This window comes from Vidua chalybeata, chromosome 2 (assembly GCF_026979565.1).
Source record: "Vidua chalybeata isolate OUT-0048 chromosome 2, bVidCha1 merged haplotype, whole genome shotgun sequence".
Classification (NCBI taxonomy): Eukaryota; Metazoa; Chordata; class Aves; order Passeriformes; family Viduidae; genus Vidua; species Vidua chalybeata.
Genome location: NC_071531.1, coordinates 74,242,662 through 74,259,605, shown reverse-complemented (window position 1 = coordinate 74,259,605; position 16,944 = coordinate 74,242,662). Strand labels below are relative to the sequence as shown.

The 16,944-nt window shown below is 45.9% G+C and overlaps 2 protein-coding genes across 6 annotated transcripts in view; one reads left to right on the top strand and one right to left on the bottom strand.

Moving 5' to 3' along the window:
* The window catches only part of ITFG2 (integrin alpha FG-GAP repeat containing 2), an 18,233-nt gene extending 13,376 nt beyond the window's left edge, over window positions 1-4,857 (top strand). For 2 of the 5 annotated variants that reach the window (XR_008429384.1, XR_008429381.1), the window contains exon 13: window positions 2,673-4,857. The gene's annotated coding sequence lies outside the window, so the exon portion shown is untranslated. Of the gene's footprint in view, window positions 1-65; window positions 1,361-2,672 lie in introns of those variants that run through there. The other 3 variants (XR_008429383.1, XR_008429380.1, XR_008429382.1) reach the window with 2 other exon arrangements.
* On the bottom strand, window positions 3,682-16,944 carry NRIP2 (nuclear receptor interacting protein 2). Its single transcript, XM_053935485.1, has 6 exons — window positions 16,273-16,944; window positions 11,524-11,700; window positions 7,020-7,102; window positions 6,464-6,591; window positions 4,586-4,638; window positions 3,682-3,774 (listed from the first exon to the last, which is right to left on the bottom strand). The coding sequence occupies exons 1-6, from the start codon at window positions 16,501-16,503 to the stop codon at window positions 3,682-3,684; spliced, it is 765 nt and encodes a 254-aa protein (XP_053791460.1). The 5' UTR covers window positions 16,504-16,944.

The following is a 16,944-nucleotide window of genomic DNA, read 5'->3' as shown; positions in this document are numbered from 1 at the left end:
GTCTGCCATGGCATCATGACCTGCAGTTCTCATTTGGTCATATAAATGGTTTTTTTTTCTGGAAGTTCTGCCTGCAGCAAAGTTTGATGGGGAGGTTCCAAGATAACTGTTGGCAACAGATTCCTCAATGTCTGGACAAAAGAGACTTCTACTGAGTGGATCTGTGTGTCCAACTGAAGGAGGAAGGTGAGGAGCATGTCTTCTGCCCTGGAGCTGATTTCAGAGCTGCAAAAAGAACTCACACTGATTTAGTGCTTTCTTGGAAACATCCTCTCTGTGACTGAGAATTTATACATGCAGTTGTTTACAACAAAGAGAAAAGGCTGGCAAGATTGTGGCACAATGTGGGAACATATTAGCAACCAGGGTACAAGGCAAGTGTTAAAAGGATTCTCTAAAAAGGAAAGAATTCCTTTTTGAAGGAAATTTGTCACTTACCAGTGTGAGCAGAAGGAGAGGAGGATGCAAAGAAGGAATCACTAAGCAGAGAAAAGAGGAATAGATAGGGCTGGACATTTTCACCTAGTGTAGCATGTTAATTCAAAGATGAGCCTGAACTGTTAGTGGTTTAGGATATGAGGCATGTGAACCACAGAAAGGCTTCAGAAAGGCTGGAGGATGTTCTGAATGTGAGCAAAAGCAGTTATTCCAAGATAGACATGTAGGAACAGCACTTGGTGAATTCCAGCAGCGGCTAGTGTGCAGTATCTGCAGGGCTGCAAGTGACAGGCAGTAGTCCAAACAGAATTGTCATGGCAGTTTTCTGTAGGATACCATCCAACACTCCTTTTAAATCATGGGAAAGATTCCTGTTGGCTTCAGTCTGAAGGCTCCTACTCACCTACACCCTTGCCCTAGCCAGGACCCAGCTGCAAAACTGTCACCGGGCACTGCTCTCATGAGGAAGTGGCCAGGACTTAGAGCTGTTGGTGGCCCTCCCCTTCCCATGCATTTGTGGGCATCAGCAAAGCCCAGCAAAAGCTGTCAGACACTCTGGAAGGCAGCAGAGACCTGCCTGGGCATCAGCAAAGCCCTATGGTGATCCCACAGGGAAGCAGGGCCCCATATGGGCTTTGCAAAGCCTGGCAAAAGCCCTGAGACACTCTGAAAGGCAGCAGGGCAAAGCAAAACTCAGCAAAAGCCCCAGGGCACTCTGGAGGGAAGCAAAGCCCCTTGTGGGAATGACAAAAGCCATCAGATAGGGTTAGGTGGTTGTGGTTAGGTGTAGGGTTAGGGATATGTTTGGAGTTGGGGTTAGGGGTTAGGTTTTGTTATATGGTTTGGGGTTTAGAGTTAGGCGTTAGGTTTAGGCCTTGGAGTTTGGGTTTAGAGGCTGGGGTTAACTTCATGGTTAGAGTTTAGGGTTGGGGATTATGGTTAGCTTTTGGGATTAGGGTTTATAGTTAATGTCTTTATGCTTAGGTTTCTGTCTTGGGTTTAAAGTCACATGGTAAATGTTGGGGTTATGATGTTAAATTTAGGGGGTTATTTTTAATGTTATGTTTTATAGTTAGGAGATCGAGATTTGATTTAGGTGTTAAAATTAGCATTAAGTTTTAGAGTTTGTTTTAGGTGTTAAATTTAGGATTAGGATTTAGTGCCTTACATCTTAGATTTAGGGTCATTGTTAGGGTTTATTGTTTGGATTAGGGCCAAAGTCAGCTTTTGGGTTGTGATTTAGAGGGTTTTTTAAATGGATCATAGAAATTAATAAGATTTGTAATGGACATGGTATCTCTATGTATAGATTATTTGCCCTTTTTCTACATGCTGTTTTTAGAGGGCAGTGAGAGTTGGAAACTGGGTGAGTTAATGCATATAGCAACAGGTGTTTCATCTATCACAAGCAGGATTTTGTCAGCAGAATTGGCCCAGGCACCACATAGACTGCAGCTAGAATACAAGATGGTTTAGTACAAGTGTGAGCTATCTAGACTCCTTGAGAGAGATTTGAGAAGCCAGTCAGGCATGCAAGTGATACAAATCCAGGAGGAATTACTGCTACTTTGGAAGACAGGCTCATCGAGCAGGCATGTTTTCCTGACTGTATGAGAGAACCATTGGTGTCACTCAAGAGATTCATGGAAAGCAGTTCATGCAGCCAGAAATAGATGCACAAGTAAAAGAGAAGTCAAGGAATGTATCAGAGGCTGCAAGATATGATGACTAACAGTAAAAGTCTGCTGCTCCTTGTCGGAGCAGCAGATGTCAGGCATGCCAACTGTTCGCTGGTAAGTGAATCCCAAATCATATCAGCCAGGCTTTACTCTGATGTGTTAAACTACAGCATACAGCTGTAGAGAAAAGAAGTAACAAAAAAAAAAAAAATCAAAAATGCACATACACTTGTTTTTGAGAAGCACAACAGGGACAATGACCAGTTTGATAGGAAAGGAAGAGAGTCAGGGGTGTTTAATCCAGGAAAATAGGTAAAATGGGGTTGTCATAGCATTTTAAAGGTGGATAAAGGTATATTTTGCAGTTTGGATAGTGAATCAGTAGCCATGAGGCATGGAACAAGCCCTGATCTAGTGCATTTTTCCTAGAGCTAGTTAAGAATATATGATACATTTTTAACACAGCCACACTTTAGTATGGAAATTAAAAAGAAAAGAAAGAAATTAAATAAACCAAATTTTTAAGTGACTTAATAATCACCTTTAACATTTCAGATGAGTTCACAGCTCTCTAACCTGAGCTGATACTACAAATTCTCATTTTGTGCAAGAGAAGCAAAGTTGATGGGCTGTGTGATGCCAGGACTCAAGGCTGATGATGTGTCTGTGTTTAATCACTGGATTTCAAGTTGGAAGAAAGGAGCTGACAGAGCAGAAGACTTGGTGCTGTAATTCATTGCAGCATTTAAACTGAGTGGCGGCAGAGGAAACAGGGATGCAGCTCTAGCAGCTGGAGTGCAGAGAGGAGTGGCCTGGCCAGAATAACAGGGTGTGCAAACCTGGTTACAGGGTATACACCAAGAGATGGTAAGCATTGCCATTCATATAATATAGCTTAGTGCCCAGAGATGCAATGGCAAAGCCCAAGCCCCTGTCAGTGCTTTAGGCATCTGCACTCAACATTTCTGCGAAGGTTTCTTAGAACTGAGAACTCTAAAACTGTTTTTGCCATCTTTCCCAATAAAATACTTCTGTTCTGCTCTGAGCCAGCAAAAAGCAGCAAAATCCAGCTTCCCAGATTACAGACAAAGGGAACAGAGCCTTCAGACAAAGAAACAGAACTGGTGTATGCTGGCATTGAGACAACAAGAAGGGAAACATTTGTGGTAATCTTTGGAGGTCTTTGAAGAAAACGCTGTTCTCCTATCAATAGAACAACTGGAGATTGTTCACAGAGACTCTCATGTGAGCAGAGTGTGTTGTAAAGTCATTAAAGGGGAAGCATAAATTTATCACAGAACCAGAAATTGGAGTGACTAGGGCCAAATAGCAGAACAAGAACGAAATGCCCACTCGGTACATCAGGACAAGCAAGAGGGTTCACTGAAAGGAGAGATATCTCAAGTTGAGGCACTCCCAGTGACAGCTTCCAGCACCCACTTGCCTTTTTCTCACTCCCTATTGAATGCCTCAGCCTAGAACTCAGCAAGGTTAGGGGCATGGGAGCCTCACCCTCATCTCTCTCTCATGGCAGCAAGTCTCCAGAGATGGGGAATGTAGCCAGTCACTGACCAGGCTCTTCAGAGGCATGTAGAAAAGGCAGCTCCTCACTCAGTGCTTTAAATCTCAGGACTCCTTCCTCCAAGTCGATGCAACACTAAAGAAGGAGAGAGACAGTTATTTGCTGGACATTTCAGATAGCAAATCTCATGATGTCTATGACCAGGGAGAACCTGTAACACCTCTCTGGGTTTGTAGAGACCTTACAGTTTTCTGTCCCTGTCCCACATGCTGCCTCCTTGCTCCAGTTCCCTGTAGTGGGGTTCATCTCCAAACCCTTCACACATTTCCCTCCCTTCTTCCTCTGACCCTCTCTTGAGTTGATGTCCTCACATCACTCAGCCATTCAACCCATTGTTTTTCCTGTTTTATGAGCCTGGCATGTGGCCACAAACGTGTGGCAGGCAGGAGCCAGCTTGCTGCAGCCATATCCTGAGCCACTCAGGAGCCAGGCTCAGCAGAGCACTGACCCTGGGCCAAGCTGACAAAAAGACTGTTTCCACTCATGGCCAGCAAGTGTTGGACACTGAGTGTGATCATGGAGCTGCATTTGGCTTAAAGCAAGGGCACATCTTGTTCTCATCTGCCTTCAAAGGGCAGCACAGGTCCAACTCGTGCCTTTTCTTGTCTCCTCTTCAGTTTCTTCTTGCTGCTTGCAGCTTGTACAGTCAGGAATACAGAGAAGGGGAGATGTGATAGTATCCTACTGAGTGTTTTCTTTCTTAAAACCTTTGAGAAGGACTGGAAAGGAATCAGTGACTCAGAGCATACTGCACCCAGTCAGGCAGCTGTGCGACAAGCGTTGCCCTGAGAGACCAGGACATTAAGTAATTCTGATGCTTACAACAACCAGATCTTGGAGAGCTTCCTGAGAGGAGCCCTGCAATAAGGAAGGAGCTGTTCCTTACCTTGAGAGACAACAGAGTCTGGAGGCCAATGCAAAACTCCAGCATTTCATCATCTGCGAAGAGAGAAGAGACTGATCAGACTTTAGAGTATGTAATATTGCCTCATTAAAGAAAGTGTGTCTCTCCTATAAATGGATATGAAATACAAGAACATCTGATTCATAAATTTTTATGAATCAATATAAAGCAGATAAAAAATAACAAGGAAAAGGATGAGTTAAACACACCAACATTAACAAGCAGATGGTAGCAGTGACAATAATAAATCTCTCTTTTCTGCCACTCACTCATGATTCTTTAAAGGGGCTATTTAGGCACAGTCCTAATGTCAAAGATGTCAAAATGAACTTTGCAGCTGATAAGAGAAGGAAACCATGATTATCATGACTACTGTGAGTTAAATTTGAGGGAGTTTGTATGATTGTTTGAAACTTAATATATCAGAAGGGGCTTGTGAGATCCCATGAAACTTACTGTGGGCTGTGTAAGGGAAGGACAAAAGGCAGAAGGCAAGCAGCAGGGTGAATCAGGGGAGAACAAGCATGGAAAAATGGAGAGGAGAGGGGATATGGGTCACATGCAAGTAGGCTATTGGTTCAGTTGTCTGACCAAAGCCTGCACCTAATGGCTGCAGTCTAGCCGATCTTATGAAATAATTTTATTAAGGTTTTTTTTTTTTTTTTCCATGTAACTTGTCTGTCCTACTCGTAACTGCTGCAAGTCTTCAGTGTCAGCAAACATAGAAGATGCCAGGGGTTAAAGCTAAAGAGGAATTCCCAGGTCCTGGAGTCTGCAGGAATCAGCAGCCACTTGTAATGTCATTAACACTTCTACTTGCCCTGTAACCAGAGGCTGTAATTTACAATTTATTTATAATCACATAAGTGAGAGTACTGTGTGCACAGGGAGATGTAAGACACAGGTGTAGCAATTCTGCTCCTTCCAGGCAGCCATTTCCATGGTCCAACTAAATGGGGTAAATTCACCTGTGCTGGTACTAATACAGATTCCCCGTGAAGGGCAAGAACAAGCAGAGTGGAAACCAGGAAAGAAGAGCAAGCTGGAGTGTGTAAGAGGAGGAAGCTCTTTCTAGATAACTTAGGAATGTGGGAAGAATGTACATGAGAAGAGGGAGCAGGGGAGGCCTTGGGAGATGAGCAGGACTCATCGAAGATGGGGAAACAGATTAAAACAAGAAGGTCAAGCTGGAAGACTAATAGGGAGAAAGAACAGGGTTAAAAAGACAACCACGTTGTTTTCAGCATATGCACAGCTTGATGTAAGTGCAGAACATGCAGCCTTTCTGCCATTTTCTGGGCCTGCCTTGTCTCCTATGGCTGCTTCCTTCAAAGGGTCCTGCTTCAGGACACTGAAGGAGGCTCAGCACTCTGGGGCTTCCAGGTTCTTTCAGGGTGCTCCCTGCAGTAGAGGCAGAGGAGCACACAGAGAAGTACTCTAGGAAATAAGCTGTACCCTCTGTTACTTTCTCTGATGACTTCCAGCCAGCAGAAATACAAGTGCCCAGTCCATAGGAGAACATAAGGCACCAGAGGATTAATCAAGCCATCTGCAGAATTTTATGAAAAGTCCATTTTAGAATCGAAATGAGAATTTTTCACATCCTTGATTAAGACTGGAAAAACACCTAATTTCTCCCTACTTTCAATGTCTTCTGTCTTCTCTGTACTCTAACTATGTCCTTTGCCTTTGGTTACATTGAGGGTATTCACTGTGTATGGTGATGTTGGCCTGCAGTGGAGGTGGCCACATCACCAACCTTCCACCATGTTATGCTTTTTCCAAAGGTCCTTTAAATGCCCTTGGCCGGGCAAGAGGGACACAGGAGAAACAAGGGAGAGGAGGGGCTGGCACTCTCACCTACAACCAGTGCTGAGCACAGCACTGTCTCCTGGCCAAATTGCAATTCCAAATGTTCTACTCGGCCAACAACGCTGGGGATGGGAAGAGAGAGGTCTCCACAGTCCATGGCAGACACTTCTTCCAGCCTGTGGGACACAAGAGGTGTTACTGCCTCAAGAGGAGGAAGAGGAGGAAAACCAGGACTTCTCACTGATGGCAGTTCTTCTGGGTCTCACTGGGAACAGGCCCACAAGAGGGGGAATCTCTTTCATACCGTATGTCCGGAGGCAGATTCAACCAGCAAAACCTCAGCACCAGCCACCAGCTGGGCAGCTTTGCAGTACATGCAGACAGAATTGCACAGCTTTGCCTCAGAGTCTGGGGTCTGCACACACCTTTGCCAGTGCTCTAATGCCTTTCTCTGTAGCCCACCCTCTGCATCTTCCCCACAATAGCCATGTGCACATGCAGAACTGCCAGTCATTATCACTGGGGCTGGGAATCCAGAGTGCCTGGGTTCTTGCCATGTTTTTTCCTTTAGCCATCCCTCCTTTTATACTGTGCAAAGACTTACCCCAGCTGGTTTAAACACCTCTTGGAGATGAGGTTTGGTAGACACCCAGTGTTAACAGTCGCTTTCAATACCTGACCTTGGCACTAGAAAAAACAACAGATAATTACTGTAGGCTCAAAATCAGCATATTCTCCCCTCCAACTGTGTGACTTGGACTTTCTGAACAACATAGCCAAGTTGTGGTGCTTTAGGCAGTAGTCAGAAGGCAAGAGTTTCATCCAAGACAATGGTGGTTTCCCCAGTGCTCTGCAAATTGCTCTCAAACACTTCTTTTTGAATTTGTCTTCCTTCATTTGTATTTGATTGCCCAGACACTTATCTTAGTGACTTTAACTTAACAGTCAAGAGATGCACAGTTAGAGAATTTGTTCATAAAACCAACATGGACTTTGTTAGCAGAGCAGTAATATGCAAAGATTTCTAAAGGAATACAAGCATGTGCTAGTTTTTCTGGGTTTCATCTTTCCATTTCTTCTGGTGTTGCAGGGAACAATGTCCCAGAGCTAAACGTTTGTTCTCAGTAGAAAAGCTGCCAGAGGGAGAAGTCTGAAGGAGAAGCAGGAGCACCCAGGACAAACACACCTGAAATGAGCTTGAATTTAAGGCAGTTCCCAAGATAACTGCCAAATCCATGTGACTCCTGAATCCAAGACACAACCTAATCAAGAGACGACTATTTTGTGTAGGGCTTACATCATATCCCTATATAGCTCTTTAAGGATATAAGACATGATGTTACAATAGTCACAGCTGGTGTCATTTAGCAAAGGGGCCTGCACCCTTCCCTGCACCCAAGTAACCTGTGCATGATTTTACTGGAATTGTTCCCAGTGCTTTGCTCATTTCATTTCTTTACCCCTTTGAACATGAAAGGGAAAAGAAGATGTGGCTGCCATCTGTTTTGTGTCCCCTCTGCAGAGAGGTCCTTAATGGCAGGCCTGAGGTGATGAAGTAACAGGAGGTTACATTTATTTTAGGGGTTTGAAAACATAGGGTCATCAAGGACATCAATAAAAATTAGGTTGAGGGAAAAAAAAGAGGAACAGGACTTAGTAAAGGAACTGGAAAAGATGGAGGAATTGTCATCTACAAAACACATCTTCACCTATGGTACCTAATCATACCTATTCTTGATGGCTTAGTTCTTCAAGGCTCTGTCTTACACCACCACCCAAAAAAAAAACCCCACCAATAAAACCCCATTCACAAAATTTTCCTGTTGGGAGGCTCATTGTATTCCTACTATCATTTGTGTTTTTCCTGTGATTCCTTCTCTTCCATCCACTATGGGACTGTGTGACATGAACTACTCAGAAGCAGCAACAGATCTGCCACTTCTCTACTCTTATGCTCAGTCCCGACCAGTTTAAATGCTTGAACACCTTAAGCAGATCAGCATGGCTATGAGGGACTCAGTGCAGCATCAGCAGGGTCAAGGAAAATGTCTCAATTTCCTGATTTCTTATCTAAGCCTGTGTCTGATTATTAATCATCACTGAGAGCTACATCCAGTATTTCCAAGATTTCATTTTCAAAATTGTGTTATCTGTGAGCAGTTATAAAAAAGATAACAACTCCTGTGAGAAATACTGGAGTGCTGCAAACAGACAATACCAACAGGGTCCCTTTCCGCCCAAACCATTCTGTGATTCTATGGCAAAATGTCTCCCTTCTGATTTTAGAGCTCTGCACTGTCTGTGCTGCCTGGTCCTCTCTGGCACATCAGCCCTGCCTGAAAAGGCTGTGGCCAGACTAAGCAGAGAGGCAAGATAAAGCACAGAGTGCAGGTGCATGCCAAACATCTCCCTCCAGATCCTCTCTGCTCAGAAATAAGACCTGGAGCATGGATAGCAATTGCTAAGGAATCACATGGGAGCAGAGCAGCAGGCTTGAAATGCATGAGCTGCTGTTGTTACAATAAGCCTAAGCTGTATCACTAGGCAGATTACTGAGTTTTGTTTCAGAGCAGGCTGGGAAATCTGCAAGTTAGAGACTTGAGAGGATATAATAGGACAGTGATTATTCTGTAGAAAACAACATTTAATCTCATTGAGTGTACACAGCTCTTCACCACTAACCATTTCCCTAGAGAACTCACCAGGAGCCTGAGGGAAGTCCTTGGTCCAGCGTACCAAAAATACAATGCAGCTCATAAGCACTGCAAGGCTTCTTGGAAGAGGAGGACTTTTCGTCACTTTACCCACTCTCATCTCTACTCCAGAATTTTCAGTCTGTTACTACCAGTTACATTTATTTTTTATCTAAATGTCAATTATGGGAATTTCCAAGAAAGTGGGGAAGGGGCATCAGTAAGGATCACTATAAAGAGCTGTGTTTTCTGAAATGATGTCAGTTCCAAAGTCAAGAAGCTGCTTTAGCAAACAAAAAGCTGATCAATCCCAGGTTGCTTTGGCATAGAGGAAAACTGGTCTTCTGCAGCAGTGAAGTTTTTCAGCATCTATTTGCAAGTCAACAAGAGACAAGCCCCACCACAAAAAATAATGGCTTGATTTTATGTTGCAGATGCCAGTCGTGACTAGTTTTCCAAAGTGCTTTTCAAAAACTGTCACAAAAAGGGGCATTTCTGCTCAAGTAGCATCTGGCAATCCACCTAAGCAAATAGGAGGGTGTGTGACTGCAGTACAACTGTTATAGACTAGGTCTGTCTGTGATCTCTGGGACTTAAAAGACCTTAGACATAGGGCAACTAAAACTTGCTAGAGTGAAACCACTTACTGCCTGAATCTCCATCTACTACTGAAGTCTACATATATTTGGGTTTATTCCTTAGTCAAATTCAGTTACAAGTCAGGTGATTCGTTTGTTACCACTTTGGGATTTTCAGCATACTTGCCTGTGTGTAAATGGTAGATTATCTTTTCTCAGGAGTCAGGGGAAAAAAAGACTTCTCTGGGGCTGTGCTCCATTTCTAATAAAAACTGCACTATAATCAAGCAGTTCTCGAAAAGGTACCAGCTCACCACTCTGGTTCAAATAAACTGGCAGCCTGAGTCCTATTTCCTGCCACAGCTCTGTTACTGACAGGAGAGGCTTTTTGAAGTTCACAAGTGTGAACATCAAAAGCAGCAAGACAAAAAGAAGGGGAGGAGAGCTTCCCTTCTTTCAGTGTAAGATCAAGTGTGACAAACAGTGACTGGCTCCTAAGAAGGGCAGAAAAAGACAGAAACACCTGTGCAGAAGTCAGGGAGTGTTACATGCAGTGTTAGGTCTATTTCCTTGCTTGTGATGCTCATTAGCCTTCCTCTGCGAGGGTAAGTAAAATGTGGGTGACAGCTGGGGTTCAGTGCATTAGAAACACAAAAGGGAATGACTGGTGGACTGTAATGCTGACTTAGCTACTGCCCCTGGGATACAACACCTGTACATGCCTGTCTTTGTTCAGTGTGCATACCTGGCAAAAACCCCACCCTTTATCACTAAATTTCCTCCTGCAGAACAATAAGGAGAGGCTATTAAAGAAAAAGAAACACCTTTATTTGCTCAAAACCAGGCTCCAAGTAATTGGAGAAATTACCCTGAGAGCCATTCATCCTACTGGTCTGTGCCCAGGTGTGGTTATGTTAACCGAGCTGTATTCAAGTCTAAAATGCAGGGTAAGCAATGCCTACCTGCAGCAGTGAAGGCTACAAAACAAACCAGACAGTGGCTTTGCTTGGTACTGAGATAACTGATCTAAGCCTTTCAGAAACTTACTACCAGGCTGTGTTCCTATCATAATTCATTGTACTAAATGAATTTTCAAAGGTATATATGTTTTTCTTGGAAGTGTAGCCTTTACAGTTGGATATGGGAGATGTTCTTTAGGACAGGTAACTGAACTAAAACCAGCTTTAAAATGGGTTTTGTACAACAGGTCTGTATCTTGGTGAGTCTCATATCTGCATGTTACTGTGCAGCTCTAACCATCCAGCTCTTATCCATGGGCCACAGCTTTTGGATGTGCTTTCTCTAACTGTAGGGGCCAGGGAGTCGTGTGCTCTGCTGTATAGGAGGATATAAGAAGAAAAGGAAGCTAAACATACTGCTTCCATCAAGAGATGCAGCTGTGCTAATTTGGAGCACAGTTAGCCACTTTCTGAGGAGCTCCTTTGACACCTGAGAGAATCAGACTGGACTGGAATTAGTTAAATGTAAATCAGCTAGAGGCACCTGTCTTCAAGTGATAAGGAGACATTCCTTGCTTCTACATACAGTTATAAAATACCTCATATCATGGGAAAGCTGGCCTTCAAAGGAAGGAGATGTAATTAAGGTAATTTATGTTCAAATATGGGCAACTAGAAGGCATGTAGCAGAAAGGCTTTCCTCTGGCTTTTGGAAAACCTGCATCCAGACTCTAGGAGAGGCCATGTATGAAATCTCTTCTATTTGGCTGCAGCTGGCTTTGCAATTTATAACGCAGCATGGCCCTTGGGAAGCAAGCAGCTGGAACTCTGAGCATTTGCCACCACTTGAAATCAGCAGCACTGTGTTGTTGCCTTACCTGGCACTGTATTAGCAGGGGTGAAATCTCTTTTCTCCTGTCCTCTCCCTTTTCCATCTTTTCATCCCGGTCTTTTGCCAGCGGAGATTGAACTCGTGCAGACTGACCCCTGGCCTCGCCCCGCAGCTTGTTCAGGTTGCCTTCCAAGAGGCGCCGCTGGACGACACTATGAGGCTGCTGTCTCCATCACAAAGAAAGAGAAATCCCAGCTAAGTGTGGAGGTAAGGACAAGGATATTTGCTAGCTCAGGGATGCAGGTTGGAAATGCTTGACCCAACTGATTGTCCCGATGAAAGACATGCTTATTGAAAAAAACTTTCTTTAAATCCCAAGATTGTTTTTTTTTTTTTTGGTAGCTGCTAATTTGGTGTTAAAGTGTTGGAATGTCTGTGACAGTCAGGTCTCTGGTAGGAGAATTATTGGAGGAGAAGAACATGCCTGATGCATGCTCTCCCTACACATATCTGTTCCTTCAGTTAAACATGCACTGGAGAGACTCATTCCTGTTCAGCATAATGCAGTGCCCTGCCTGCTGGGTGCGTGCTGACATCCCACCAGGCACACTCACACCTTCCAATGTGGGAGGGCACGAGGAGAGGAACGTAGCATGTGTGTGATGTACATGTGGGCAAGAAGGAAGGACTGCAGATATTTTAGGTGTACAAGCAATTATTTGTAGTGAAGCAGAAAGCTCCTCGAGGAGAAAACTAAAATGAGCTTCTAATGTTCCTTGGAGTCTGTCTCTGCTCCTCACCATCAGATGCTCTAGATTTTTGCCCGGTATTGATCCATCCAGTCCCTGCACAGCTACTGAATCAACAATGGCAACACCAATGAAACAGGTGCCTGTTGGAGGTAGCTTTATTCTTTCTCCATGTACTTAGCTCCACTGTCCTTCTGCCAGAGAGCAGCTGCTCTGAGCTGGCCATGGCATTCCCAGTAACAACAGTCTGTTTGAAGAAAGGCAAACAATCTAGAGGGGTTAATGTGCTACAGCTTAAAATGTTGTCTTTCTCTCTCTAAAGAAAAAATGAAGTCATCTCCCAGGTGGTGCAGCAGTTTGATGCAGGATCTTGTCAATGGGCAGGCCAAACACCTGAACTAGACCAGACCTGCCAATGAGCTGGGCTGCATTAGCCCCACAGGTTACTTGTGTTTCAGACTAGCTTCATGTGTGGCCAGAGACCTGAGGCCAGAAAAGTGTGCAAGCTGCAATTGGAAACACCCTGATTTGTCAGACTTGCCCAGTGGTTGGTGCAGGATGGCTGTCACTGGCTCTTTGGTCACACTCATCACTGCTCTTTGCAAGATGCTACATCCCTCATGCCTCTGCTTCCTTGCCACTCAAGGGGTGAGAGTCAGATCGTTCACATGCTGCATGAGAAACATTGCAGCAGTTGAAAAAATGGGGTAAAAATATCCCTCTGTTCCTGGTCTTTTCCCAGCCTACTGTGCCGGCCCACAGCACAGCTGGCCCTTGTGCTTAGCTCCCTAAATACTCTGAGCACAGTGCCAGTTTGGCTGCCAGCTAACATCTGGGCCATGGGAAAAGGGCAGGGAACAAACAGCAGGTCTCCAAATTCCCATCCTCCCTCCTGCCTCTCACAATCCGGCATGCAAAGGACCTTTCCCCCTTCCTGCAACGTTTCCCACAGAACCAGCAAGCTCTTTGCAGATGCCACCTCTGTCCCCTTCTTGTCACTCAGGCTGGGAAGAGGCCAAGTGCTGGTGGGGATTAGCTGAGCTTTGGGATTTTGGAGGCATCTGATTCAAGAGCAGACTGCCAGGGCCCTGCCTATCTTCTCTCTCACCAGTGAGACGGAGAAGTGGAGAGAGTGTTGTAGCTCTTGGACCGGTCAGAAACAATTAGATTTAGAGGATGGTAAGGGAGGGTGTCGTGAGTGTTATGGACAGGAGCTGGAAAGGATGCCCTCTCAGGGCACTTAGAGGGATCAAAGAAGATTCCCAGTGCAATTTAGGGAAGGCTCAGGTTCTCCAATGTGAAACCTCCAGGCCTTGCTATGATTAGTGACATTGTATGAGCTGAGAATCCTGATTTCTGGGAGTTGAGAAGCCAGATCATCAGACCTTCTTAGTACTTCCAGAATATTTTAGCTCATGTAACTACTTTTTTTTTTTTAATTAAAAAAAAAAAAATCTGATCATGCTTTTTGTTGCAAAGGTGGAAACATGAGATCTCCACAGAAATATAGAATTACTCATTATTGGAGACATGATGGGCCCATCAAATTGCAGGCACTTCTGGATGCATTGCATAAGCTGAGTGCACACCTAGAATACACAGAAAAGAGTGGCAAAAAGTAACTGTGACTGCAAAAGAAAGGAGATATTTTATTTTAAATTATATGAGGCCTTGCTCTAATTTTAGGACATGGAGCTGTCACAGCTGGAGTCTCTGGCACTGTCAATGGAGACCTGTTTTGGGGAATTAATTAAACTTTCCTCCCAGTGTAAATGCTATAGGAATCAGGGGTGTTTTACTCTCTCTCTCCAAATCAAACTCTCCAGCACATCCTACTCCTGCTTAATTTCAGTACATTCCTTTTTTGTATTCCTGTCCTCCAGGAGGGAGCAAGCTCAACTTAGGAAAAAGAGATGGAGTTTTCATCGTGCTGGAGAAATGTCTAGAAAAATAAGCCAAAAGCATATTTGGGACTCTGATTTGCCGTGCCCAAAGCATCGCAGCAATATCACAGTGTCCCATTGAGTTACAGGAACTGCTGAATCCCACTTGGAAATCTAAGACCTGGTTCTTCTTTTGCTCCAAGTTAAAGCAGAAACAGAGGTACCACATTGACCCCAGGTATGGCACTGTGTGTTGAACTTGGCACAGTGGGTACACTTTATTTTCTAATACCGGAGCAAAATGTCCATGTGAGAAAAACACATCATGCTTTGTTCACTGCTCCCTAGGTCCATGGTAAAAAAGTTTCAGCTGTTCTGTTATGGACCAAACACGAAGTTTGCAGTGGGTTGCAGTGACCGAACGCTGTTGGCATACAATGAGTTCCCCTGCCTGGAATGGTTAATTCCAGCAGGAGAGCTCCCTGTGGCATGTGATTTAGACAAGGACTGTCTCGCTCAAGGAACCCCTTAGGGCTTCAGGGTACCAGTTGTCGCTTTGAGGCATGGTGTGACAGGAGACAATCCCAAAGCAAAGCTGGCAGATGTGTTTCTGCCTGCCTTTGTGGCTGGGGTTAGCAAACACGCACTAGAAGCCTCAGAAGTGGCTCATCCCCATACCCTGCCCAGGGACGGGCCCGGGGTCACACCTGGCTGTGCTCCAGAGGGGATGCTGGAGCTGCAGTGCTGCAGCGCTGGCTCTCCAGGCTCCAGCATGGCCAGAGCTCCTTCCCCACTGGGAGGAGAGTCCCTGCTCCTCGCTAAGACAGCACTGATGTGACACGGCTCTCGCCCTCCAGCCATGACTGTGCGCAGGGCCTGAGGGACAGTCCACACCGGTCCCTGCTGACAGCCATGAGTGCGGCTGCAGAACATGAGGCGACAGCTCAGGGCGACTTGGAGGAGCCACCCTTGACCCTGCCATGCCAGAGACTCCCAGCAGCTGCTGAGGGAGCTGAGGGAGCTGCGGGGAGAGTGGTGGGAGCAGCAGGATGTGCCAGCACAGGAACGTGGCACTGACCCCTCGTCTGCAAGCCGCTGCACCCCAAGGTTTCAGCAAGGAGGATTAGGTCCCATTCAGTGCCAGGGACCTGCCGGTCCCAGACACGTGTGGCCCTGTGCCACTGCCTTGGGAGCTGGGAAATGACTGGAGGCACACGCATGAGAGCATCTGTGGTGTTGCTGCGATTGTCTGAGGATACAAAGGGAAGCACAGACTGCAGGGAGGGACAAGATCTTTTATGACACCCACTGCCACAGATGGAACAAGTGATTGTGCCCCCATCACAACCAGATGTGAGCACTCTTTTGGGAAAATGGCTTAGACCTCCACATCCTTGAGCAGTTTAACTCTACAGTGGAATGAAGTTAGACAGCAAAACTGCCAGAGGAAGGAGAATATGTGTGCAGTTGAGCCAGTAATAGATCCTGAGGGAATCTGCTTCCAGCCTCGGGGAAGCCCTTCCAGACTGCCAAGGCTGCTGGAACAGACCTCCCTCCCTGATGCTCCCTGATCCACGTCACCACAAGGAGATGCCCACAGGCCTCGCTCCGGTGGCCTCCCCAAAGGAGTCATCCAGAGTGCCAGGTACTGCATCTGCCTGCCTGCCTGGTTTGCAGTCCTGCCTTTGCTTGCCCCTCCATAAATCCAGAGAGTGGGGGAAAGAGAGAAAAATGCAAAAAGGTGACAAGGTCAAACATAAGTTTCTCAGAATTTCATGAATTGTATTTCCCTCCCTGCTGAGTCCAGGAAGCATTCTGCTTTTGAGCTGGATCATGCAGGAATACATGGGGGCTTTCAGAGATGTCCCACATGGAAATATACATATCACATGAACATACATAGGTATTGGGTGAATGGAAATTTGGGTTCTGGACAGTGCTACCAGTCCATGTCTGCCTGAGGAGTTTGGTTCCTATGGGGAGGCACAAGAAGATGGAGGGATTAATTCTTTCCCCTTACCCTGACCTGCTCCTAGATCATCCTGAAGGGAAGTTTCATTTTTGCTGAACCTATGATCCTTTCATAAAGCCTGACAGCAGCTCCCAACTGGAATGAAGGCTATCAGGAAGACCCCCTCCCAAACGTGGTCCCACTGGACTCACCAGATCCTTGGAGGTGCCAAGCCTTGTCAAGCCGTCCAGGGGCAGCAGATCAGCAGAGTCCTTGTGCACAAACTGGGTGGCCTGTTTGAGGCGCCTCTTCTGTTGCAGAATAGCTTTGTTCCTCAGCTCCACCTCACACTCCTGTCGCTCCAGGTCGGGAGTACCCTCGCTCTGCTTCTCCTCCTGGTCTCCTTGCCCCAGAGGCAGGGGGCAGCTCTTCCTTGTGCTCATCGTGAAGATTCAGACAGAACAGGTCCTTCTTGGTGTGCTGGGGTGTTCCCTGAACTCGTCTCCTGGTGTTTGCCCTCTGGAAGCTGACTCAGTCTCTGATCTCCTTTCCCTTTCTCTTCCTCACGGCTCTCCTTCTCTTCCTTTCTCTGCCTTTCCTCCTGCTCTCTTAGTTATAACTCACCCATCTCTGAAGTGTCTCGGTGCCTGCTTCTCCCTCTGTCCTCTCCACTCCTCCGTATCCCTCTGCTCCCGCCTCTTCCCCTCCCTCACTTCTCCTGCCCTGACTGCAGCTTTGCCTCCTCCAGTCCGTGGGTCCGTGTCGTAATAGAAAAAGCCCCGCGTCAGAAACCGCTTTCCATAAATCACGGCAGAGCCGGCAGGATGCTCCGGCTGGAAAAATCCAGCAGCAGAAGGATGGCCCCGCTGGATGCTGGGGGCCGG

What these genes read in the sequence shown, in the direction of transcription:
- NRIP2 (XM_053935485.1), bottom strand. Translation starts at nt 16,503, where the DNA reads ATGAGCACAAGGAAGAGCTGCCCCCTGCCTCTGGGGCAAGGAGACCAG. An exon ending in CCCTGCTAATACAGTGCCAG is followed by an intron (nt 7,103 to 11,523) that starts GTAAGGCAACAA and finishes TGTTTTTTCTAG; the next exon opens with TGCCAAGGTCAGGTATTGAA. An exon ending in AGACTCTGTTGTCTCTCAAG is followed by an intron (nt 3,775 to 4,585) that starts GTAAGGAACAGC and finishes CTCCTTCTTTAG; the next exon opens with TGTTGCATCGACTTGGAGGA.